Source organism: Gopherus flavomarginatus, chromosome 5 (genome assembly GCF_025201925.1).
Source record: "Gopherus flavomarginatus isolate rGopFla2 chromosome 5, rGopFla2.mat.asm, whole genome shotgun sequence".
Taxonomy (NCBI): Eukaryota; Metazoa; Chordata; order Testudines; family Testudinidae; genus Gopherus; species Gopherus flavomarginatus.
In genome coordinates this window covers 119,189,500-119,214,881 of record NC_066621.1, presented here as the reverse complement: position 1 = coordinate 119,214,881, position 25,382 = coordinate 119,189,500, and the positions used below count along the sequence as shown (strand labels likewise).

Below are 25,382 nucleotides of genomic sequence, written 5' to 3'. Positions count from 1 at the left end.
TCCCCCATCCCGGGGAGGAGGCGGGCACTCTCAGGGCAGTCTGGCTGGAGGGGGGGGTGAGCGCCTGTGTCCTAGGGGCGGCTCCGAGCCCCTTCGCTCTGTGCCGGGCGGGGCCTGCCTGGCCCTGCCGCTCGCTCACTGCGCGGCGGCTCGGGGCCCCGCTGGTGCCGCTGCCCCGGCCTTGGAGGGCGAGACAGACCGGCACGCGCGGCCGAGCCGGGGACCCGATATCTGCCCTATGGCGCAGCCGGTCCCCTTGTGTCAGTCGGGTTATTGACCTGCCGGGCCACGGGCTGATCTGAGCCGCCACAGCCTCGCTTCCCATTGTTCCTTTCTCCTCCGGCGGCCCTGTGGGGCCACCCCTCTTTTCCTGGTCAGGCGCTGCAGTCCCCTGAAAGCCCTCAAGTGGGATGACCCAAGGGCCCTCCCTTGTAGGGCCTAGGCCCCGAAGTGCTGGTTCTGATCCAGCCTGGGGAGATTTGTCTGTCGCTTAGCACGTGTGTTTCTCTTTGGCTGCTTTTCCAGATGAACAGGATGAAAGTTGACGAGGAGGAGTATTGGCACAGCTCCAACTGTAAAGCCTTCACATTTGATGATGACGATGATGAGCTCTCCCAGGTATAGTCTTCAGACTGCATGGATTGATAAAACCCTAGAGACTCACCTCTTTCTTCCAAAAGATTGGAGAATTCCAGCTCTTTAAGGGCTCCCGTGCATACAGTTAACCCCCCCTCCCCCGCTTGAAAGAAGCTGCGCTAGATCCATGGGAAGGAATAGAGAGTCTGAAGGGCATAAAATGTTGGTTCCTGCATTCTTCCTCAATTTCTCTCCAAATCTTGGAGGATCTGTGTAATGTTCCTGAGAGGGGAAATAAGTAGAAAAAACCAAAAAATACAGTATATTTTTCTTTTTAAAAATAATCAAGGGAGTTCTTGGACCTCAGTTCATTTTCTAGTAGATTTATTTCTGTCGTTGTGCGAGTAGAATCGTAGTAGATTTGGTCCCCTTCATGGCCATTTTAGCAAACTGGATCAGGGAAACTGAATTCCCTCTTGCTCTAGAGTCCCTGAGGATAAACAGAGGTCTTCAGAACTATCAAGCAGGCACCTGTGCTTGGCACTAAATTAATGAGCTCTACTCACTGACTTAGTCTTGCTGGGCAAATGAGAGATAGGACAGATATTTCTTGTTTTTTATCTTCTGGTTATCTGTGTGGAGATCCTTAAGGTCTCTTGGCATCAGGCCTGTAGGGCAGATCTGAGACCTCATAATAAATTGAGGGTAAATGATCTTTCCAGTGATCCCCACCTGCACCTCCTACTAGTTTGAAGTATTTATAACTGATCGCTCAGATGTTCATAGTCCTCAAATTCCATATACTGAGTGAAAAGGAGCTGATTGTTGGCCAAGTGAAGTGTGGAACATCTTGCACTGGTCTTTCAGCTGTGTGGGGGCTGGGAAAGGCATGTATAAAAGGTTTGTTTGGATTGGAGTGGGTCCAGGCTATCTGAGTGGAACAGAGATGGTCTTCATGCTAACCTTGTGTTTGTCCGTAGCTAAAGGAGTCCAAGCGGGCAGTGAACAGCCTTCGAGAGATTGTAGATGATGATGATGACCTTGAGAAGTTCAGCTGGAGTGGAGAGCCAGTGGGCAGTAAGTGCAGGGGTATCTGAAAGTTATGTTGGGGAGGGAAAGCTTATGAAAACATTCTTGTCTGGACTTGAGCTGTGCAGCTACTTTTCTTACTCCAGAGTCAGATGCCTTCCCCAGGAATGCTGGGATCTCAGAGTCCAATCTTCCCACTTGCCATTCTTTCATATAAACTTGTATCTGCCTGTGCCCATTAGAAGGAGAATGAGATGAGGTCCCCAGATGTCTCCTTTTGTACTCTTTCCATTTATAGAAGTGGAGGGAATTCCACTTTTCCTCTCTCAATATGCAGCACAGGCCAGCATAGACTTCATCCAGGCCTGGCATCCAACAAAAGCGTAGGTGAAGGAATTGCCAGAAGTTTGACTGACAATCTATTACGCTCTCCCACACTTGAAACCCATTTATCCCAAAATCTTTTGGTTCAGCGTGATGATTGACGGGCTGATATGACGTTTGAGGTACAAGTTTCAGTTGCAAGCAGCTGAACCAATCCATTTCAGGTAGACAGTTGGAGACTGAATGGGAACTGGGTTAAGACCCTCTGACAGCTGCTGTCTACATCCTTTGGGGGTCATGACTCCTGGATTGTTATAGGGAATAGCAGAGATCAAAGTGCAGACAAAACTTGCGTCTTGGAGCAGTCTTGGGGATAATCCTACAGTATCTTGAGGTACTCAGATCCCTTAATGCTGAGAATCCCCTTCCTGGATAGTTAATATCAGGCATGGCAAGACGGTCAATTGACTGATCAAATAATGTCAGTTGACTATTATTTGACCATGGTCAAATTTCCACCAAAAATGCCCTGATGTACGTGGCAACCTATCTCTTTGATTGCATCATGGTCCCATTCTTTCATTTCTTAGAATTTCTTTAGATTGTGTTTTTGTGTATTTCTGAGTTAAAATAACTCCGTTAAGTAACTTTTTTTTTGGTAATTTGGCATAATTATCTATTTAAATCTAAACCTCTTGGAGGCCATAAAGTTTTACTGTTTTATTACTGTTCTAATAAATTAGTACTTTAAAATGTTTGATCATTTTTGACATTATTTGGCAATATTGGGCTAATATTTGATTGGTCAATTGACCAATTTTTTTGACTATTAAAATGCGCAACCCTAATTAATATTGATAATTTTAGTATAATCTGCTCCCTGTGTCCCGTCCCTCCATCTACCAGATCAACACATCTGTGGCACTGCGCAGACAATTAAAGTGTAATAATTAAAAACTTCCCGAACCTATGATGTTAGGTGCTGTGGGATTTTAGATAAAGGGGGCTGGCAGGGACGGCCAGCAACCTGCCTGGGAAAGAAGAGATTTCATTCTTCTGAGAACAGAAAAGGGATGGGGTGAGGCGGGGTTGTGGGGAACCAAGGTCCATATACCCTAAAGGTCACCACAGTAACAGTTTAGTCCCTGCCAATCTATGAGCAGGGGTGGGAGCTCTACAGGGTGGATGGTGTCAGAGCACAGTTTCCTGTTAAGAAGAAGCTTGGCTATAGCCATGTCCTCAGGTTTGGATCAACCCAGTGAACTTCAGTGTTGTGCATGGAGCCCCCTACCTTATTCTTATTACCTGAGAGATCAAAGGGTTGCAGTGCTCCCACCACGCTGCAGCTAGTTCTTTTCACGTAGTCAGTGCTTCTCACCTTGCACCACAGCTGCTCTTCTTGCTTGTGTCTCCTGTTCATCTTCCCAGTCAGCCTCTTCACCCCACCACACACTATCACAGGCTGGCTCACTGTTCTTCTGCTGTGCCAGTTGTTCAAAAGCTTGTGTTTGCGGTGGGGCTAGGGTGCAGCTGTATGGAGAGAGAGCGACTGCTTGCTGTGCTTAGAGCAACAGGGAGCAAAACTGAGCAAGTTATTGTCCTCATATATGGTTTGTCACAATACCTGCCTGTCCTCTGCAGGCATCAAGGTTATCTTAACGCTGTAGTGTCTGGAAGCGAATGTCTTACATTTCTGCAGTCCAGAGAAACCAAAGGATCCAGTATCTAGTTTTGTATCTTCCATTGTAAGCTCTTTGGAGCAGAGATTGTGGCACACCTCATACAGCACCATTTAAATGTACGGTGTCATGTAAGTGATCTTTTGTAATATTTATACAAGCTGTAGCCATACAACACCACTGAAATACAGCCATTTCTGAGGAGGAACGGGGCAGCTGCTTAAACTTTAGCACTACACAAGTTCAAGTTTAGGAAGCTATATGCTGAGTACTGTATCCAGTTGATACAGGAAGGTAAATACGGAGGGAGAATGTGCAGAATTTTCCCAAACTAAAATTGATGAGGACAAGAGGTAACAGGCTTCTTCCACTCCAGAATTTTTCATTAAGGTCTTTGGTTTTATGTCTTCTCATTGAGTTACAAAGGTTGTTCTCTCTCCATAGGTATTTCCTGGTCCATCAAAGAGACCGCCTCCAGCAGCTCTAACACTCCTGAAGGGAGAGACTTGGGCCTACAGAAGGGCTCCTCTTCTCATCCAGCTCTCCCCAAGCAAGCCTCCTCTTACTCCATCAGCAGTTTCTTCAAAGGTAAAGTCCCCTACTTGGCTGGGGTAGATGGACCTTCCCACAAGAGCATAAGGGAGGAGTCCAGTTTCTTTGTGCATATCCCAAACCAGGAAGTACGCCATCTCTGCTCAGCCACAGGCTGCATCAGCTGCTTGACATGTGTCAGTGATCATGTCTGACTTTTATAAAGTGGGGAGAGCAGAGGCAACATAGTAGGGTCAGTGGGGGGAAGTGGGGTCATGCATCATCTCTGGGGGATTGACTGAGATCTCTTTCAGTATAGAGGGGCAGGCCATGTAGACTATATCTTCCAGCATGCTATGCTCTGCAGAGTAACAAAGCTGCTTGGACCAAGGTGGAGCATGGCATGCTGGGAGCTGTAGTCTCCAGCAGTCACCCATCTGTGTAGATGAAAGCAGGCGATTTGGGACTGTGTTTGGCCCAGGTGGGCTGTGCTTGGTCCTCTCTGCCCCAGAGGCAGCAGGCAAATACCCTTCCCCTGGAGCTGAGATGGCTTCTGCTGTTGCATGTGGGGATGGAGCTAGTGACTTCATGTCGGCATTGCCAGGCATAGTCCAGCTGGATGAAGGAGAGTCGTGTGGCTCAGTGCTGTTCTCTCTCCAGCCTGGAAACAAGCCTGATTCCAAAGCTGAATTTCCTCTGAATGTCCTCTCCTCATGTGGCGTGTTTTTTGACTGCCCCTGTTCTTATACATTAACTGATTTAGTGCTGGTGAAAGGTGCTGAAATCCTAGCCCTGGAGACTGAAGACTTCTGCATAGTCCCAGTGTAGGTACAGATGCCAGTGCCGTCTCCCTCCCCTCACAACACTGTACCCCCAGAGTGGCTCAGTGATCCTTAGTAGACCCCTCCAGGGGTGAAAAGGATTTCAAGCTCCATAACCCTCTCAGCTTTTGGCCCCTGTGGCAGCAAGAGGTCAGTTAGTGCCAGTTTTGTTGTGTGATATGGACAGATGTTTAGTAGGAAATGGCCTGAGACTTCCCATTCATTTCCCATAGGTTGGCCCTGTCTAATAGTTAGCCTGCGATGCCCACTTGGAATGTAGTTCTCTGTTCTTTTGGTGAGAGGTGCTGCCTGGGGAAAGCCAGCTGAAAATCTCTCACTGTTGCCTGTTCGATTTTTTTAGGAAGAAACAAACTTGGGAGTTTTCAGTCCCTTTCAGATGGTAAGAGAGCAATTTTTATTCCTTTTTGGGCAGGGTGGGGGAAGGGGCAGATAACACTTGACACTTATGTAGGCGATTTTAACCCCAAGTTCAAAGCCCTTTGGAAAGTTGGGTCACTATATCTTGCCCGTGTTACAGATGAGGAAACTAGGGCACAGACTTGCCCAAAGTCCTCCAGAAAATCAGTAGAAAGGTTAGAAATAGACTAGTATCTCTTGACTCATTCCCATACTCTAATGGCTAAATAGGCTGCCTCTTTGATAGAAAGTAACCTGTCTGAATAGAGCCTCATGTGGGTTGGAAGGGGCCTCTAGCCAGACTTTCTCACATTCTGGTTCACTGCAGCTCTGTGCCCAGTCCTTGAACATATGGTCTCCTCTCAGTCCGTGGGGCTGGCCCAGGTTTTGCTACTCAGTCTGTTCTTTTAACAAAGAACCCTGTGCTGGGGGGAAGCTTAGACCAGGGGAAATATGGGAAGGTTGACATGAATCAGGATCTCAGATGTGCTACTCAATGTGCTGCCTTCCCCTTCACAGCTCTCTCTGACACAGGAGTTAAAAGCTATGCTCCAGAGCTGCGCAGGCCAAAGGCAGAATACAAGGTGAGTGGCTCACATTCACAATCCCAGGGTCAGAGCAATGGACTGCAAAGGTCACATGGAGAGAGTGACTAGTTCCTGTTTAGCTAGCAGAGGGCAGTGTAGGAACTGGGAGGGCAAGGGTGAGATGTACAATCCCAGTTCCAGCCTGCAGGAATCCCTTCAGCAATAACTCAGGTAGAGCCTCAGACATCACATCTTTTTCCACTAACGGTGAACGTGTCGGTGAAGACACGGGAGTTCTCCCTCTTCTTACTGAGAAGCCATGCAGAGATGGGCAGAAGGGAACACTTGTTAATGCTTTGCCTGAAAGCCTCTTCCCCACCAACATGCAGCCCCAGCATTGGCAATGGCTTCATTCCTGCTGTGAGACTGGAACTGACAGCCTGTTATCTCCCAGTCAAGAGTGGTACTCTCAGAGCCCCAGGACACCTCACTCAGGAATAACACCCTATCCCCTGGTGGTGCTGTTCTCCTCCTGAATACGCTGCTTTTCTTTACACACACACACTTCCTTAAGGGATGCTGCTGAGATAAACATTCTGTATGGAAAGTGTCCTTTCCTTCTCTATCACTACCCCCAACAGAGATAGTTAAGTAGGAGAGAGAGGAATAATCTAGCATAATAAAGGGGGAAATAATAGCTATGGGATGAAACAAAGGTAGGGAAAGTTTTCTTCTGACTTCCAGGACCAACTTCCGGACAGTGATCTGGATCACGCGGAGGAGCTGTCTCAGTCGAAACCCTGATGCTTGGGACATTTACCATAGACTGTGCAAAGCCCTAGAGTTCCCAGAGCCTCTCATGATTCACACAGAGAAAGGCACTAGCCCAAGCTCCCTAGAACAGTAAGCAAGGCCTAGTCCTGCACTGGCATATTAGAGGGAGGGGCGGGGTGGAACCTAAAAGGCACTTCCTTCTCTGGCCTGTGTGATTTGATGAGACATCAGTGAATTTTAAAATCCCATGTACTTTTCCCCATGGCTGCCCATTGTTCACTCGCTGCCTCTCACTCAGGATATGGCAGTGACACTAGCCTGGTCTCTTTCACCTCATTTGACTCCCTTTCCTTTGCCTGTCCCCAGGCACTAACCTGAGGCTGTTGGCTTTGGGTTCCCTGTTCTGCCAGGGAAGGCTCACCTGATGGAGCCTGTCTGAGGGTATGTCTACACTATGGGATTATTCCGATTCTACAGAAACTGGTTTTGTAAAACAGATTGCATAAAGTCGAGTGCACGCGGCCACACTAAGCACATTAATTCGGTGGTGTGCGTCCATCGTCCGAGGCTAGCGTCGATTTCCGGAGTGTTGCAGTGTGGGTAGCTATCCCGTAGCAATCCCATAGTTCCCGCAGTCTCCCCCGCCCATTGGAATACTGGATTGAGATCCCAATGCATGATGGTGCAAAAACAGTGTCGCGGGTGATTCTGGGTAAATGTTGTCACTCATTCCTTCCTCCGTGAAAGCAACGGCAGACAATCATTTCGCTCCCTTTTTCCCTGGATTGCCCTGGCAGACGCCATAGCATGGCAACAATAGAGCCCGTTTTGCCTTTTGTCACTGTCACCGTATGTGTACTGGATGCCGCTAACAGAGCCAGTACTGCAGCGCCACACAGCAGCATTCATTTGTCTTTGCAAGATAGCAGAGATGGTTACCAGTCATTCTGTACCGTCTGCTGTGCCATTGTAAATTGGTGATGAGATGACGGTTATCAGTTGTTCTGTACCGTCTGCTGCTGTCATGGGTGCCCCTACCTGAGGTCGGCTGGGGGTGCAAAGACAAAAATGGGAGTGACTCCCCGGGTCATTCCCTCCTTTATGTTGTATCTAAAAATAGAGTCAGTCCTGCCTAGAATATGGGGCAAGTGTGCTAGAGAACCAGTGTACCAGAGAGCACAGCCACTCTGTGTCAGATCTCGCAAAAATGATGAGCTACATGCCATTCTAAGGGGTGCCCCTGCAACAACCCCACCCGTTGCTTCCCTGCTCCCCAAACCCTCCTGGGCTACCGTTGCAGTGTCCCCCCCGCCCTTTGTGTGATGAAGTAATAAAGAATGCAGGAATAAGAAACACTGACTTTTTAGTGAGATAAAATGAGGGGGAGGCATTCTCCAGCTGCTATGATAGTCCAGGTAGGACAATAAACGGTGCGAAGGAGAGGAGCCCAGCATCCTGCTGCTATGATAGTCCAGGCAGTACAGAATCTTTTCTTTAGACATGAAAAGGGGGGTGCTGATGGAGCTCAGCCCCCAGTTGCTATGATGAAGACAGTTACCAGCCGTTCTGTACCATCTACCGGGAATGACCGAGAGTCATTCCTATTTTTACCCAGGCGCCCCCGGCTGACCTCACCTGAGGCCAGTCAGGAGCACTCACGGGATGATGATAAGGACGGCTATCAGTCCTTTTGTACGGTACCGTCTGCCACCGGGGAAGGGAGGGGAGAGGATGCTGCTGTTCACTGCCGCTGCACCGTGTTTACCAGCAGCATGCAGTAGACATAGGGTGACCTATAAAAAAGTCAAGAAACAATTTATTTTCCCTTTTCTTTCATGGGGGGGGAGGGTAAATTGACGAGATATACCCTGAACCACCCTGAATAATGTGTTTGACCCTACAGGCATTGGGAGCTCAGCCAAGAATGCAAATGATTTTCAGGGACTGTGGGGTAGCTGGAGTCCTCGGTACCCCCTCCCTCCTTCCTTGAGCCGTCCATTTGATTCTTTGGCTTTTCATTACACTTGTCACACAGCACTGTGCTGTGGACTCTGTATCATAGCCTGGAGATTTTTTTCAAATGCTTTGGCATTTTGACTTCTGTAATGGAGCTCTGATAGAACAGATTTGTCTCCCCATACAGCGCTCAGATCCAAAATCTCCCGTACGGTCCATGCTGGAGCTCTTTTTGGATTTGGGACTGCATCGCCACCCGTGCTGAACAGAGCTCCATGCTAGGCAAACAGGAAATGAAATTCAGAAGTTCGTGGGGCTTTTCCTGTCTACCTGGCCAGTGCATCCGAGTTCAGATTGCTGTCCAGAGCGGTCACAATGGTGCACTGTGAGATACCGCTTGGAAGCCAATACCGTCGATTTGTGGCCACACTAACCCTAATCCGATATGGTAATATCAATTTCAGCGCTACTCCTCTCGTCGGGGAGGAGTACAGAAACCAGTTTAAAGAGCCCTTTATATCGATATAAAGGGCATCGTTGTGTGGACGCGTGCAGCGTTAAATCGGTTTAACGCTGCTAAAATCGGTTTAAATGCGTAGTGTAGACCAGGCCTGAGGGTAGAATGGGAATGGGAGGATGTAACTGAATCTTTGCCCTGCCAATTCATGGTCTCTCAAATCAGTTGGGGGGGAGCAGTTTGCCCCCATAAAAACAACACTTGGGGTTTAAGGTCCCAGGGGTGGGAGTCCATTCTAAGACGCACCTACCATGTGGATGCAGTGATAGTCTTTGTCCAAGACGATAAATAGACACCCTGTTCTCCTTTCGGCCTCTGGCTCTATCCAATCTGCCATAGGTGGGGCCTGAGCAAAAGTCATTGCCAGCTGAGGCTCTGTGGGAATGTGTCCTCATCCCCAAAACCACTCCAGCTGTTAGGTAGTTTCAGCAGAGAAGCTAAGGACTGAATAGGCCACGGAGATTGAACCCAGCTGTGGGCTTTTGAGGGAGCTCTATGAGGTATGGGGTCAGGCATGTTAGGGTAGTGTGAGAGCAAGCTCTCCTGCACGGTACCTACTGGGCTGTAGCTATCGTGTGGATAAACAAGAGACCTCTGTCTCTGCAGGTGTGGTTGGCCCCTTTCACCAGCAGTAAAAGTTTGCACATAAATGGTAGCCTGGTGGCATTCTGGGCACTGAACTTCAGAGTCTCTTGGATTGCGCTTGCACCAGTGGTACCAGCCAGTAACCAGATCAATCTGTCTCCTCCCCGATAAAGGTTCCAGGAAAGTGACAAGACTCTGGAACCTCCTTACCCAGGCCAATTCAGTCACATCAGAACTCTACTGCTCTTGTTCTTCGCAGAGTCTACTGGGAAACCCTTTTAGCTGCTGTGAACTGTGTGACAAGTTATTTCATCTGTCCCAGCTTTGAGTGGGAGGAGCGGCACAGCAAACACTGGGATAGCTTGGCCCCACAGCATCTTGGGAAGTTGATAAGATGCTTATGTCTTCTGTTGCAGGATTACAGCAGCGACTGGAGTCCCAAGGATACAGTCAGACGAATGCAGAGGGGCAAGGTAAAGACATTCCTTTTCCATCTGCTTGCAAGAGGGGAGCCTTGGTTGTGACGGGATACCCAAGGTACAGCCTGGGACCATGGGACCGCTGTGCCCCCTTAACTCTCCAGCCTGGGCTGTCTCTCTTTTTGCTAGTGACAAGCAGAAAACCCCTCCAGGCACTATCATCACTGCATGTGCAGCCCTGCACCCAACTAAATTGCATGAATGTTCCCAGAGCCACTCATGAATCACACAGAGAGAGGCCACCAGCCCAGTCCCCCCAGGCTCCCAGCCTTGAATGTCGGGAATATACTGCCTTGCACAGCTCAAGACGAGCAGTGCAAGTTTATTAATTGGTTCACCACTTCATCAATGGAAACTGGATATACACCAGCCTTTGTAAACCTGAGCAGATTGACCAAACACTTCAGGCAGACTCACTAGTAAAGGTAAACAGTAAAGCAAGTTTATTGACTACAAAAGATAGATTTTAAGTGATAGACAAAAAGTCAGAGTTAGTTACCAAAATAAAATACAAGCACATTGTCTAAACCAGGGGTAGGCAACCTATGACAAGTGTGCTGAAGGCGGCACGTGAGCTGATTTTCAGTGGCACTCACACTGCCCAGGTCCTGGCCACTGGTCCAGGAGGCTCTGCATTTTAATTAAATTTTAAATGAAGCTTCTTAAACATTTAAAAACCTTATTTACTTTACATACAACAATAGTTTAGTTATATATTATAGACTTACAGAAAGAGACCACCTAAAAACGTTAAAATGTATTACTGGCACGCGAAACCTTAAATTAGAGTGAATAAATGAAGACTCAGCACAGCACTTCTGAAAGGTTGATTACCACTGGTCTAAACTCTCAGTCCTATTAGACTGGGCAACATCTAGGCTAAGCAGTTTTTCTCAGACCACTGTATATTGCAGGTCATAGTACACAGGTTTCACCCTTGAAACCTAGGCCAGTCTCCTCTATTGGAGTCTTCAGTCTTCTGAGTGTCCTTGTTGCTTGCAGCATAGGTGGGGGAAGGAGAATAGGCCAGGCCTGGTGCCACTGTGTTCTGTTTTATACCCTGTGTCCATGTGCTTAGAGAACACAAGTCCAGGCATGTCTGGTGGGCATTACTGAGACCTGGTCTACACTGGTGGGGGGTGAGTGGTAAGCCAATTGGTCTAAGTTACGCAATTTCAGCTATAGAAATAGCATAGCTGAAGTCGATGTACTCAGAGCTACTTACTACGGTGTCTTCACTGTGGTAGGTCGACTGCTGATGCTCCCCCGTTGACTCTGCGTACTCTTCTTACTCTGGTGGAGTACCGGAGTTGACGGGAGAGCACTCGGTGGTCGATTTATCGCATCTTCATTATATGCTATATCACAATTATATATAAATGAGGGATATGGGGGTTACACGGTGAGGGGTTATGGGATTACAGGTTGCTCCCCTGAGGTATACATATTTAGATACGGGGGTTACAGAGCGAGGGGTTATGGGGTTACAGGGCGCTCTCTCAAGGTATAGAATGTCACATTAGTGCTCTCAGGCTGCCTTCTGCTTGCACCTCTGTATTGTGGGACTGGGCAGGGGAACTGGGTAGCTCCGTTAATTGGTTGCATGGCCATAGCGGGCACAACTGTCCAAAACTCTGTGCCCACCTATGGCTTTGCCAAGTGGAGGAGCAAAAGCAGAAGGGAAGCACTGAGATGCCCCTAGAGTCAAGAATAAGTGACGGGTGGCAATCATTGGACCACTGCTAGAGCCTTTGTCTCTATTAGACCCTGGAGGCTTCTCCCATGGCATGAGGTCATCTGCAGTGCTTCTGACCCTTTGGAGCTGGTGTTATGAAAAAGCACCCATGAGGTCAACTTTAGGGCTCTGGCTCTCTTCATAGTTGGTGGAAATCAGAGGTGGGGGTAGGGAAAATGGGAGTTGTCCTTGGTGCAGTGGAGTTGGGACCTTGGTCCCAGCTGCTCAGGGCTGGCAGTGAGCAGATGAGTCTTGTGGAGGAAAAGGTGGTGTGTGCAGAAGTAACCACCCAACTGCTGCTGCCCCTTTGCTAAGGTTGTAACTATCCCTTCTTACCAGTTGGTGAAGGGCTTTGCTTCCATCTCCACTGAGGTAAATGGTAGCTCCAAGGCCAAGGAGTGGTAGAAGAGCAGCTCAGGGCTAAAGGGAGCCCAGGAAGAGGCAGAATCATCCACTTCCAGTCTGCAGATCAGCTTCAGAGGATCCCAGAGACCAGGGCCCTTCTGCTCTGATGAGTTCTGGTGGTTTGCAGGTTGCAGGGCATTTTGGGGAGAAGTGCATGCACCATGCTGCCCACAGGCTGTATAGTTAAAGAGCCTGATCCTGCAAAACCCTTTCAGTGGGAGACCCGCTCACAGCCCTGGGCTCCGAAGGAATGAGAAATTTTCTGAAGAGGAGCGATTCGTGTTGCTGAATCATTCAAGATTAGAGGGAGCGTTAGCTCCCTGTATCTTGTTTGGATTCCAGGCACTTGGCTGATGCAGTGTTTCCTTGTCTCCAATGATGTCCCAGATCTGCTCACTGGAGAGGTTCCGTTCCTTGCGGGAGAAGCTGGAGCTCCTGGATGAAGCTGTTTCAGTGCATGATGGGAATGTCATTACAGCTGTGAGTCCTCCTCTGGCAGTATAGGGTTGGGTGGGTGGTGGCCAGGATGGTTCCATAAAGGGTTCATGTATCTGCACAGCCATTTAGCCGCTGAACACTGCTGGTGCTTTGAATTAAAATCAGTGTGTTACCCAAAAGGGCCAAGTTTGAGGTCTGGGAAACTACATGTTCTAAGCCTCTGGTTAAAAGTCACGTGCTTCTCTGGAACCTCTGGTTGGAATCCCAGCAATCAGCTCCTTCCCCACCTCCTGTGCCCGATGGATCAGGTTCCCTGTCACTGCCTGTGTGCAGGGCTTTGGGGTAAGATGTGGAAAGTTCAGGTCCCTGCACACTGCACTGAATATTCCAGGGAGCTGCTCATAAGAGGAGAGGTTTGTCCCGGGCTCTTGGCCTCCCAGAGCATTGTGCAGCAAATGAGCCATGTGCTGGGTGGTGTGATCCCTCCCACTCCAACGAGGTGGGTGAGATGATCCCTTTATGTATGCTGCTAGGAGAGCTCTTTGGGGTCCTTCAGAAGGGATGTGAGGGGAATGTGAGGGTGTTGTAGAATTGATGCATCGCTTATCTAAGCTATAGAAAAGCCAGCAGACCTTCTCTCCAAACTAGTGAGTGTCAGCTTGCAAGCTCCCCCAGGCCTGTGTTTGGCCTACGCAGTACAGAAGACACCAGCATTGCTTAATACAAAATACTGATCAAGCCTTGCATGAAGGCTGGAGCTGAGATGTCTGGGGCTGAGTGGGCCTCTGCTGGTGTCTCTGCCTGTCCAGATATTAGTGAGGGTTCATCTGCTCATCTGAGGGATGTCTCTTCTGCTTGCAGATTCTAATATTCTTGAAGAGGACGCTGAAGAGAGGTAAATGTGACTGGGAGGTTGCTAGGGCCAGTGGTGTCTGTGCAGGATTGTGTTTCTCAGTTAAGGGGAGTGGGGCCAGATTCTCTTATCTGCTGCAAGTTAAAGGGAGAGAAAGGCTGGAGTCACTCTTTTTAGTTGCTGCTTAACTGAGCTAGGTGTCTCCTTGAGAGAGATGCACCTTGGATCCAGTAAGTGTAAAGGGATGGGATTTGTGCTGGCTGTGAAGACCCAGAGACACTGTATGAATACCTGGGACCTGTTAGGAGAGGGCAGAGGTTGGGGTGGAGATGAATGAGAATGAACCTGTGTGGGATATGACCATGCGCCACAGAGTACTTGGCCATTAAACAGGTAGAATTGGGTTCCTTTTCTAACCCCTGGTCACAAGAGGTTGGACTGTGCTCTGGAGAGGTGGGTTTGCAGAATCCTTTAGTTTTCTTCCGGAAGCTAGCAGTGCCATCCATGCTGGAACAGCCCAGGCTGGCCAGCTCACACCTTCTCATGGCTCCTCAGTGCTGACTTGCTGCCTGTTTCTCCCCAACTAGAGATTCTGTTCCAAGAGCTGGAGGTGCGACAGGTGGCCTTGCGCCATCTAATCCATTTCCTCAAAGAGACAGGGGAGCAGAAGCTACTCCTGGACCTGCTCAGGTGAGGCTCCCCACCCGGCATCATGGCTGGGCTGAACACACTGCCTGTGGTTGGACCCAGAGTGAAGGGTACTGAGCAGGGCTAATGCTTTGTTTCCCTTTGCAGATTCCTGGACAGGACGGAGGAGGTTGCTGTGAGTATTCCCAATCGTGGCAGGTCCTTCTCCTGTGTAGCTTTTATGAGGTGAGGGAGACCCCTCAGAGAGGCTGCGATCAGACCCCTTGCACTTCCCCCTCCTCCTTCCAACAAAGGATGCTGTTGTGACAAGAGCCTGGGGACTGGGAGTGGGTAGCCATTAGGCAGGTGTGGTCAGTGGGCAGGGCTTGAGTTCATGTTTTGTTGGAAGATGACATTCCAGATCTCCTGAGCCTATTCCCTTTTGAACAGCTTCTGTTTTCTTTTTGCCTCCTCCAGCTGTCCCAGTACCGGGAGCACTTGAGCATCCAGGACGCAGAGAAACGAAGAGAATTTCTTAAAGGCTGCATCAGGTGAGCAGGGAAGGTGGGAAACTGGTGGGGTGTGAGTGCCTCCTGGAGAGTGGAATAAGAAGTGCAGCCTGCTGGAACCAGTAGAGCAAGGGCAGTCTACTTTTTGCCAAGGTCCAAATTTCTTAATCAAGGTATAGTCAAGGACCCGACTCTAGAGAAAATAATAATAAAAACAAGGTATACAAAAACTTTTGGGTTTGTTCAAAAGTGTCTAGTGGTCTGGATTTGGCCCTTGGTCCACCTGTTGACTACCCCTGCAGAAGAGTTTGGTGATGCACAGGATTAGGGACAGTGGTCTCTCTTTCATCACTGAGCGAGGATTTGAGGAACAACACAGCGTGATTATGAACAGCCTGTGATGATCAGTACCCTGAAATATTTTCTACTGATTGGAGGGCAAAGAGACCGTGGGGAGTTTCTGATCACTGACCCCATGGGGGGGGATGAGACCGAGGGTGCCAAGGTGAAATGTTAGTCTCGGGTAGGTATCACTAGCATTGTTCTGAGCTCTCTTTCACCTACCGCTCCTTGAAATCCAGAAGATTTCCCCCTCTGATTGGGCTCTCTTTGTAGATGGCCTCCATCTGAGAGAGCAGGCAGTGATCTGGGAAGGTGAGAGCTTGAGAACTCACTGCCACTCCCAGAGCATTTGGGTGGGTGAGGCCAAAGAGGGTTGCCATTCTGACTCACTGTGAATATGAGGAGCAAGAACATTGGGGGTGAATCCCCCTGGCACACTCTGGTAAGATAAAGTAGGGAAGAGAGAGCCTCTCCAGGCCTTGTGTACTGGGAAGAGATTCTGATAATGACTGTCCTAATCTCATTGCTGCTGGCCAGGTTGCCCTTTTCATCTGAAGATGCTGTTCATGTTCAAGACCATTATACACTCCTGGAGAGACAGATCATCATTGAGGTAAGGGCCTCTCTCCTTTGGCCATAGAGGCGTCTCAGAGCTCTCCATCTGCCTCTGGCTCTGACCGGCCTGTTCTAATGCCAAGGTTCCCCTTCTGGGAGGAATAAGAAGTTTCTAGATGCTGTAGCTGATTGACTTGCGACCTCCTGTATCTAATTTGACTCCATATCCAAGCTTTGCTGATAGACAACTGCACCAAGCTATCGTACTGAGAGTCAGATATATTCATGTGCTGATGGTACGTGCAGGGCATTTGCTTCAGAGCTGTGCAGCACATTAAGAGGGTGTCATGCTGTCTGGAGTAGCTCGCGACCATGAATCCCAGCCTCAGGGCAGACACCCCAAATTGGTTATATAACTAGATTTCACTCACTCAGCAATAAATGCAAACTTCTGCAGCACTGTAACAGTCTTACATGGAGTTAGACAGTCTCCTTGGACACTCCAGTCTATCTCGCCACCCAGGCAAGCTGGATGAAATGAAAAATGGTTCCTTACATCAAAGATCACAAAAGATTCAGGTTGCTCCGAGTCCCAAGAGACCATTCACTGATGCCAGATCTCACACTAAAGGCAACGCTTGTAGCCAATCCTACAATAAATTAAGGATTTATCAACCAGGAAAAAGAAGTGAGTTATTTACAGGTTGAAGCAGGCAAAATATATGCACAAATGAGTTAGTCTGTGGGTCCAAAAGGTGACAGAGATATAGTAATCTGTCATCACTGAATGTCTTCTAGGGCTAACTCAGGTTGACCCTGGGGATCTCTGTTTTTTCCGAACTCCAGCCCTGTGAGAGTCCAAACAGCAGAGAGTATGAAGAATTTTCATGTCAGCTGTCTCTTTTATTTCCTCCTTCCAGAATTCAAGCTGATGAGATGAGCTTTCTTGCATGTAGCAACCTATGAGTGTAAGAGCACCATCAACCAGTCTTTGTATTGTGATGTTTTGCAGTGGCCCACTTTGTTTTGATAGTCCTTCTTGATGGGTGGGGGAAACAGTCCTCCTGCTTGGGTTCACAAGTTCAGAGCAGATATTTTTACAGTTATAAAGCAAAACTTACGTATTACCTTATAGTACGGGATTCAGACATTACGAACAAGATTAATGCATGCAGCAACTTACAAGGATTTTAGAGTCTAAATACTAAGCACATCCTTACAACTCTAACACCTATCTTGAGCAATGCTAACATACAGGTGAGCTGGTCTGGTTTACACCTATGAATTTGTCAGTGCTCAGCTGGTGCTTACAACCTTGGTAAGAGCTGGCATCTGGTCTATCAATGTCACAGATGGTCCTGCTGAAATCAGGCCTGTCCCATGGCAACTGGGCCAGACAACCCTCATCCTCTGAGAACTGGGTGAGCAAACTGTGGCTGGCCTGATTTCCATGCAGTCTCTTTCATCCTACTTCTCTAGGCAAACGACCGGCATCTGGAAGCTGCTGGGCAGTCTGAGATATTTCGGAAATACCCACGAAAGGCCTCTATCCTGAACATGCCACTGGTGACCACGCTATTCTACTCCTGCTTCTACCACTACACAGAGGGCGAGGTGGGTGCAACAGCGGGGTAGGCAGGGGGCTGGAATTCAGTGCCAAAACCCTTGGTATGGGTCACTAAATAATGATAATGCCCAGCTCTTACCTCGCACTTCCCATCAGTAGATCTTAAAGCACTTTACAAGGGGGTTTAGTGTTACTACCCCTGTTTTACAGATGGAAAAATGAGGCATGGAAAGGCGCAGTGACTCACTCAATGTCCCTCAGCAGATCAGTGGGCAGCCAGGACTAAAACTCGTATCTCTTGAGTCCCAGTCCAGTGCCACTCGGTCACACTGCTCGGCTCATAAAGTTGGCACACTGGTAAAGAAAGAGGATGACACCCACCCCCTGATCTCCAGAGAGAGTTCCCCTAACCTTCCAGAATGGTCCCCACACTTTATGGATTTCTGGCACTTCAGGGGGCCATAAGAAGTGTGAGGACAGCATTAGAGAGGGGCATTTTGCCTGGTATGGCGGCCATCACAGAAGAATTGGCACCTCAGAGAAAGCAGCTACCTTGCACTGTTTCAGAGGCAGCTGCTGGATCCAGCGTCCAAGGGGTTAACTTGGCTTTTAACCTTTTCAGGCCCAAATGTAGGACAATAGTCTTTGAAGTGTGTGTGAGCGCTCTACACTGGAGGCATGGGAGACCCAGCCCCAGATAGCAGAGGAGGAGATGGGAGAATTGCTTTCTTTGGAACCTCCATTTCCCAATCTAGCATTAGCAGCCTTGCTAATGTATAGAGCCCTGGCAAGCAGGAGTTCTGGGTCTGTCAGGGTGGTCTACATTGCAGCTGGGAGCGAGTCTCCCAACCTAGGTAGACAGACTTACTCTAGCTGGGCTCAAACTAGTCCACTAAAAATAGCAGTGTGGACATTCTGGCTTGAGTGGAAGTTCAGGCTCCGAAGCCCACTTGACCCCCCTGGGCTTCAAAGCCTGAGCTGGAACATCCATGTTGCTGTTTTTAGTGCACTAGCTTGAGCCTTACTTGCGTGAGTCTGCCTGCCTGGGCTGGGAGACTCATTCCTGTCTGCAGTGTAGACATACCAAAGAGGGCAGGGGGCCCACAATCTGAAAAGGCTGACTGTTACCCTCTCTCTCTCTTCAGGGGACATTCAGCAGCCCGACCAACCTGAAGAAAACCTTTAAGGTAGGGAGTGAAATCTGATTGGTGTCTCATTCTTGGTGGGAAGTGGGTTTCTGTGACAGCATCAATAAAAATGCAGGCAACAGAGCTGGGGTGCCTGGGAAGAAGGAAATTGAGAGGCTGAGTCCTGTCAGAAGTAGGTGTTGCTGACTCGGCAGAGAAAGGGTTTCTCCCCAGATACAAGGGGAGTGGGATTAGATACAGCTGTTAGACAAGGGGCGAGCTCTGTGGAGACCTTTGCTTTGGGCTGGGCTGATCTGGAAGCCAGACCCTCCTGGGGGACAAGAGAGGAAGCTTGGTTTTGGGAACTTGGGGTGTGAGGTGCTGCTGGGATCCCAGGTTACAGGAACCGTTGCCCCTGTATTTGAACCCCAAGCTCTGTGAGGCCTTTTCCCTTAACTGGGGTGAGCTCCCCTGACCCTTAGCTGGCTTTGGTGCTCGGCCTATGGGTGGCCTTGTCTTGCTTCTCATGGCTTGGAAGGGGAAAATGGGCCCTTCTCACTGCCAGTTCATTGCCAGCCTCACCCTGTTGCACCAGCCCTGTTGGGAGCCCCCTCCGTGCCTTCCAGGACCATGGTGCTCTCCCTGGAGTCAGTGTGGAATGGGGTGGGCCATGCTGGGGGCCTGAGCCATGTAATTCTGCCTCCGTAGCAGTTGCAGATCCTTTGTGTGACCCTGCATGTACTACTATGCTACCGGGCTCAGGCTTCGATTGCACCATCCCTCCCCTCCCAGCAGCTGGCTTGGTGCCTGCTGAGTGGATGGTGCTGCCTGCTCCCTCACCCCAGTCTGTGCTCTCACCCTCAGCATTCAGTGTTTATGCCTTGCAGATCCCAGACAAACAGTATGTGCTGACAGCCCTGGCTGCCCGTGCCAAGCTGCGAGCCTGGCATGATGTGGATGTCCTGTTCACCACCAAGGTGAGTGACAAAACCTTTCTGGGGGGTGGGTCCAAACACTTGTTGTTTCCTGGCTACGTCTATCTGTTTCCATCTGGTTAGAGGATTGTGAACTGTCTGTCTCCTGAGCTGCTCTGGGCCTGAAGTATCCTGCAGGCTCTGCTCCAGCACTGTGACTTGTCTAGCCTGCTCTGGGGTTTATCTGGAGAGCCATTGCTTGTTAGCTCTGGGCCTGGCCCATCCATGCTGTGGGGTCCAAAGTGAATTGCTCAGAGAGCAGGTTCCCCTGTCTCAAGAAGCTGAGATGGGCTTAGTACAGCTTCTATCAGCTCAGCCAGAGAAGGCGGCTGCCTTTGAGGCTCAGCTGCATGGGATTCACATGCGTTGTAAACCCAGCCTCCAAACATGGGATGCTGCTGACCATGGAACTAGGGTCTGGCAGGAAAGAGCAGCATCCTCAGCCAGAGGGAGATTACCACTGCCCTCTGGAGGCTATGGAGAGGGTAGGGAGGAGGAGCAGCAATCCAGTGGCTCCTCTGCCCACACCCAAATCTACTAACAGCCTTGTCCCCCAGTTCCCCACCCTCTGGGAATCTTGCATTGGTCGTCCCTTTTGAAAAGGTTAGTGCTGTGAGTTTGGGCTGTGGTTTCAGAACTGGCTGGGTTACACCAAGAAGAGAGCTCCCATTGGCTTCCATCGTGTGGTGGAGATCTTGCAGCGGAACAGCGCCCCCGTGCAGGTGAGCAAAGGAACTGTCCTGTCAGAACACACCATCGAGTCTGCTGTCCTGCCACACTGGATCAGACCTTTGGGCCATTTGGTCTGCAATCCTGTTGCACTGACCCAGACCACTAGGTCACCTAGCTTGCTAACATGCCACCAGCAGTGGCTGTTACCTATACCTTACAGTGCACCTGGGGAGGGACTGTTTATTTCTTCCTGGTCCCACATGTGAATTTGCTTGCTGCCCAGAGAGGGGCATTGACCCCATGTGGTTGTTGCCTGGCTTCTATAGCTGGGGATGGTGAAGGACTTTCCCATGTGAAGTTCCTCTTTTTTTGTGCCAGCAGAGTCCCTTAGGGATATAGATGTTATGTACATGTGCCTGGAAAGAACATCATAGGGGTGAGAACCTGAGGGAGGTAAATGCAGCTAAGGGAGATGGACAGCAGCAGGCTCTGAGGTGTCTGTGGGATCAGATCATGGATGGCAAAGCCCTTCTAAATGATCCAGGCTATCAAATGGATTGTTCCCTGCGTTCTGTTTCTAGATGCTTCATTTGGGCAAGGGTTCAACTGATCCCCTTGAGTTGGGGTAGTGTAGGAATTGCCCCCTGGGTTGGCAGGGCCCTTGAGGAGGGACTGGGTTCACTACCCCTGGATCCTTCTGAGCAGGCTTATCTGTGAGGCTGTCCCATCCACACACTGTCCTCTGCTTGCGGAGCGGGCCGGACTGTGTGGTGACCTTCTGTAACAGGCCAATTGGCTGGAGCAGGGGTGTTTTGGGGGAGAAGAAGGGTAACTATGGGGAAGTGAGCTCTGCTGATGCCTCCTGCCTTCTCATCCAGGTGCTGCAGGAGTACGTGCGCCTGGTGGAAGACGTTGAGACAAGGTTGAACCTTGCCATGAAATATAAGTGCCATGATGTTGTTGTTGATGTGAGTCCCTGCTGTACAAGGGGGGAGGTCTACATCCTCCCTCTTCCTCCGCCCCCGGCTCACCTGGCTGGGGGCAGGCTCTCCCATATCTCCCTTGCCTTGTTATCGTGTGCCCATTTCATTTACCTCTGGGTTTACTTTCCCTGTGTTTTAGTGTCAGCTGATGCTCCCAGAACCAGCTAAAGCCAAGTGAGCCCTACTCACACTCCCTCTACCCCCACCTCCAGCAACTCTGCTGGGGCCTCACAATCCCAGCCTGCAGCACCCCCTGCTATTCCCACCTGAGCTCCTCTGGTGTAGAGGTGCAGTTGTGCTGAATGGCACAATTCAGAGATGGTTGTCAGTTTGGGAGTGGCGTGAGGCTTGGAATTTGGTCTACAGCAGGACATGAGTTTCCGTCATCAGGAGTGAAAAGTCGGTGCAGTAACTCCTTGAGCCTCTCCTTCCTGGAGGGGGCCTTTCCCAAAGGTTTTGAGGTGAAGGCCCGATCTTCCAGTGGGACATCACATAAGGGCTGTGATTTTTTTCCCCCAGGACTGTGATGGATCCTGCTGCACAGCAATGAGTCTTTGGGGAAATCAGCACGTGGCCAAGGTTTTGGGGGGCTTGGAGGGTTATTCCTCAGCTGAACAGAGGGGTGCTGCCCAATAAAGGAGGTTGATTTCCTTAGCTCTGGTTTTGCTGTTTAACTAGACATACAGAGACCTGAAGGATCGACAACAGCTGATGGCATACAGGTGTAAGGTGGAGCGGGGCTCTGCAGAAGAGGACAAGATAGACAGCATCCTCAGCAACTTGGTAAAGAATGACTCCTCGCCCACATACACCCAGAGCTAGCCCTCTGGTGCTGTCTTCTGTAGACGCTAGTCAGAGACAGGAGTGGGTTTGTTTGGTGTATGGCATTGGGGTTGCTGCTCTGTGTCCCCACATCCTCCCTGCTGGGAGGATGCTAGTCCAGGTGAAGGTTCCAGTTAGATACAGGAAAGGGGGATCTATGCAGAGTCTCCAGAGCAGAAGAGCAGGTGCTAGGAAAGGGAGAAATAGCAACTGTTCAGTGCTGAGTCCCAACACCGAAGAGCTGCGATAGTGAAAAGAGGCTTAAGGCATTGTGCCAGGACTAGTGTCACAGGTATGAAAGACAGTCCCTGCCCCAGGGAGCTTACAGTCTTAACGTGTGACGAGCGATAACAAGTGGTGCCTGGCTCCTTTTTGGTGGTCCCTTCTGGACACAACCTGCTAGGTGACTGCTCTGGGGCCTCTTAGGATCAAAGGGTTTTTACCTCTGGGTTTGGTGTTCTGTTTGACTTCTCCTATTAGGACCAATTGTATTACAAGCTTATAGTGAGTCATAGTCTGACAGGAGACTGCAAGTCAGGAATGTCTGACTCAGAATCCTGGCTTGCTGCATGGCCTTGTCCCTTTCCTTCATGCCTTGGTTTCTCCATCTGTACCATGCAAGTAATCCTGACCCACCTGACCCAATCCTACGGGATTGTGAGGTTCCGTATGTTGTGGCGATGATCTTTAGCACTTACCTTTATTGCTGCTTGTCTGCTCCTTACATTTGGCTCAGCGTGGGGCAGTGACACTAGCCTGGTCAGTTTGCACTTTCTGACTTTAGTTGGTTTTTGTTGCTGATCCTAGCTGCTAGCCCAGGGCTGCTGGATTTGGATTCCCCATGCTGCAGGGAAACATCCAACTGTTTTCATTGACTTAAACATCAAAGCTTTCCAGGCACATCAGTTTATAAACCCGTCCACCTTGTCATTTGCTGCAGCATCACCCGAGCGTGGGCTGAATTTCCTGACCGTGTTCTCCCTTCCAGTGGGACAGATAAGCCCTGGGCATATTCCTGAGGGATCTGAGCTGCGATCAGCACTGATACTAGCCATGTCCTGTTGTGCTTCTCTTTCAGCAAATCCGATGGAAGAATTGAGGTGTCTGCTTACCTCAGAAGCAGCCCACTTTGCCATTGCTATGCCAATGAGAGGGGAGACTATGGAGCCAGCCTCAGTGCCAACAGAACAAGTTCCATTTCCAGTCTTGGTGGTTTGTCTGATATTGCCAATCAGCGCCAGTGGCTCCTGGGACAGAGCAGCATCCAGGCTGACATAAGGCAAACCCAGCTATTTGGCTAGTAGGACAAGACCCTGATGAACTGGAGTCAATGCTCTGTAATGGGCTAAGCCATGAGGCAGGCATGGCTTCAGTGTACAGTGAGAAGTAAAGTCTGGCAAAGCAGCAGCTACTTCAGATTTGTGCAGGATCAGGACTCATTCAGGTGAGAGGAACAAGACAATTATCAAGAAAAGATCTCTTCTAAGGTTAGGGTGACCTGCTCCCTTGCCATACCAGCTGCTAAGACTGGGGCAATGATGGCCGTGTCAGAAGTGAAGATGCAGGAACCAGAGACTGGGCTGCGTTCTCCCTGCCTCTATGAGCAAGATGGGTAGGGAAAGACTTGTTGCCGCTTAAAACTCCAACCTTTCTGTTTCTCTGATTCAGAAAGGAAGCTTTCGGCTAAACTTCTGCAGATTGCATATCCCACTACAAAGCCCTGCATCTCAAGACTTGCCCCTTCACCCAAAGGGAACCTGGGAGTTCTGCCTGGAGCTCATCCACTCCCTCATTGGGCTGGTTAGAGAATGAGTCAAAATTCCCTCCCAGCAAGTGCTGAAGATGCTGGCCCCATGGAGCCCCTTGGAACAATCTCTTCTCCCTGGCCTTTACATTAGGAAAGTTTTTGTTACACCCCATAGAAATGTGACTCTCCCCTGGGGTTCCCTGCCAGCTTTGTTGCATCAGACCTCGCTTTCTGTTCCTTAAATAAAACTATCTCTCTGCCTCTCCTTGTGGCTCCTATTTACTTCCTTCCCTAGTGCTTTACTGTCACCCTGTGCCCTGATTATGAGGGGTTGCCCTGTCTTTTGAGGAGTGGGCACATGAGATGCACCTCAGAGTATCCCAGAGCCACAAGAAACGTGACTGGTGGGGCAATTTTTCCTTAAAGGAGAAGCTTATCCAGGGTGGCAACCTTGGCATCTCACATCCTTGATGTTCTCAGCAGGGGCATGTCTAACAGAGAGTGTTGCTGGGCAGCACACAGCCTTGCAAATGCCACACAAAAATGGTGGTTATTTGTCTGTTGGAGCCAACAGTGGCCACATGCCAGTCTCAGGGCAGAATCTGGCTCCAGGACGCCTCCCTGATCTGCTGTAACAACCCTACATTAAGTTCCTGATGAAGTGGGAATTTTGGGGAATATTTTTCTGACCCCTATGTATGTCTCAGTTTCCCCTATATGCTGCATTGTTACCTAGTGGGTGGAAAAGGACTGTTTGCTCTCAGACCAGGCAAAGGGTTGGTCTCACTCGGAACTGCCATTGCTATAGCTACATTGGTCAGGGACCTGAGAGACGTACCCATACCAACCTAACCCCCAGCATAGACAGCACTAGATTGATGGAAGAATTCTTTGTCGACCCAGGGCTTGTCTGCATTTATAGTGCTGCACCCTGTACCACTTTGTGAAGATGCTACCTAAGCTGATGGGACAGCTTTTCCCGTCAGCGTGAGTCCTCCACCCCACCCCGAGAGGCAGTAGCTATGGCTACCCTAGAAATTAGGTAGTGTAGACCAGGGCCTAGCTGCCTTCTCTCAGGGTGGTGGGTTACCTATACTGATACAAGAACGCCTCCTGTTGGCATAGATAGTGTCTATAGTGCACTGCAGTAGCATTGTGAGGTTATGTCTACACTTCAGGATTATTCCGATTTTACAAAAACTGGTTTTTTAAAACAGATTGTATAAAGTCGAGTGCACGCGGCCATACAAAGCACAATAATTCGGCAGTGTGCGTCCATGTACCGAGGCTAGCATCAATTTCCGGAGCATTGCCCTGGGGGTAGCTATCCCATAGTTCCCGCAGTCTCCCCCACCCATTGGAATTCTGGGTTGAGATCCCAGTGCATAATGAGGCAAAAACAGTGTCGTGGGTGATTCTAGGTAAATGTCGTCACTCAATCCTTCCTCCGTGAAAGCAACGGCAGACAATCATTTCGCACCCTTTTTCCCTGGATTGCTCTGGCAGAAGCCATAGCATGGCAACCATGGAGCCCGTTTTGCCTTTTGTCACTGTCACTGTATGTGTACTGGCTGCTGCTGACAGACGCGGTACTGCAGTGCTACACAACAGCATTCATTTGCCTTTGCAAGGTAGCAGAGGCGTTTACCATCCCTATTGCACTGTCTGCCATTGTAAATTGACGATGAGATGGTGGTTATCAGTCATTTTGCACCGTTTGCATTTGGAAATTGGCGATGACGGTTATCAATCCTTTTGTACCATCTGCTGCTGTCATGGGGGCTCCTGGCTGGCCTCGCTCAGGTTGGCGG

The 25,382-nt window shown here is 49.6% G+C and overlaps 1 protein-coding gene across 3 annotated transcripts; it reads left to right on the top strand.

Annotated features, from left to right (window-relative positions):
• Positions 1 to 34: 34 nt before the first annotated feature.
• On the top strand, positions 35 to 23,836 carry VIPAS39 (VPS33B interacting protein, apical-basolateral polarity regulator, spe-39 homolog). Of its 3 annotated transcripts, none has more exons than XM_050956567.1 (20): positions 35 to 55; positions 526 to 618; positions 1,557 to 1,653; positions 4,053 to 4,196; positions 5,322 to 5,360; positions 5,897 to 5,961; positions 10,153 to 10,209; positions 12,743 to 12,835; positions 13,655 to 13,688; positions 14,234 to 14,336; positions 14,442 to 14,469; positions 14,751 to 14,824; positions 15,662 to 15,737; positions 17,159 to 17,293; positions 18,392 to 18,433; positions 19,261 to 19,350; positions 19,983 to 20,069; positions 20,898 to 20,987; positions 21,681 to 21,785; positions 22,903 to 23,836. In XM_050956567.1, the coding sequence occupies exons 2-20, from the start codon at positions 526 to 528 to the stop codon at positions 22,921 to 22,923; spliced, it is 1,473 nt and encodes a 490-aa protein (XP_050812524.1). In that variant the 5' UTR covers positions 35 to 55; the 3' UTR covers positions 22,924 to 23,836. The 3 variants fall into 3 exon arrangements, with proteins under 3 accessions (XP_050812524.1, XP_050812523.1, XP_050812522.1); XM_050956566.1 differs by lacking the exon at positions 35 to 55 and adding an exon at positions 115 to 373; XM_050956565.1 differs by lacking the exons at positions 35 to 55; positions 21,681 to 21,785.
• Positions 23,837 to 25,382: the final 1,546 nt, after the last annotated feature.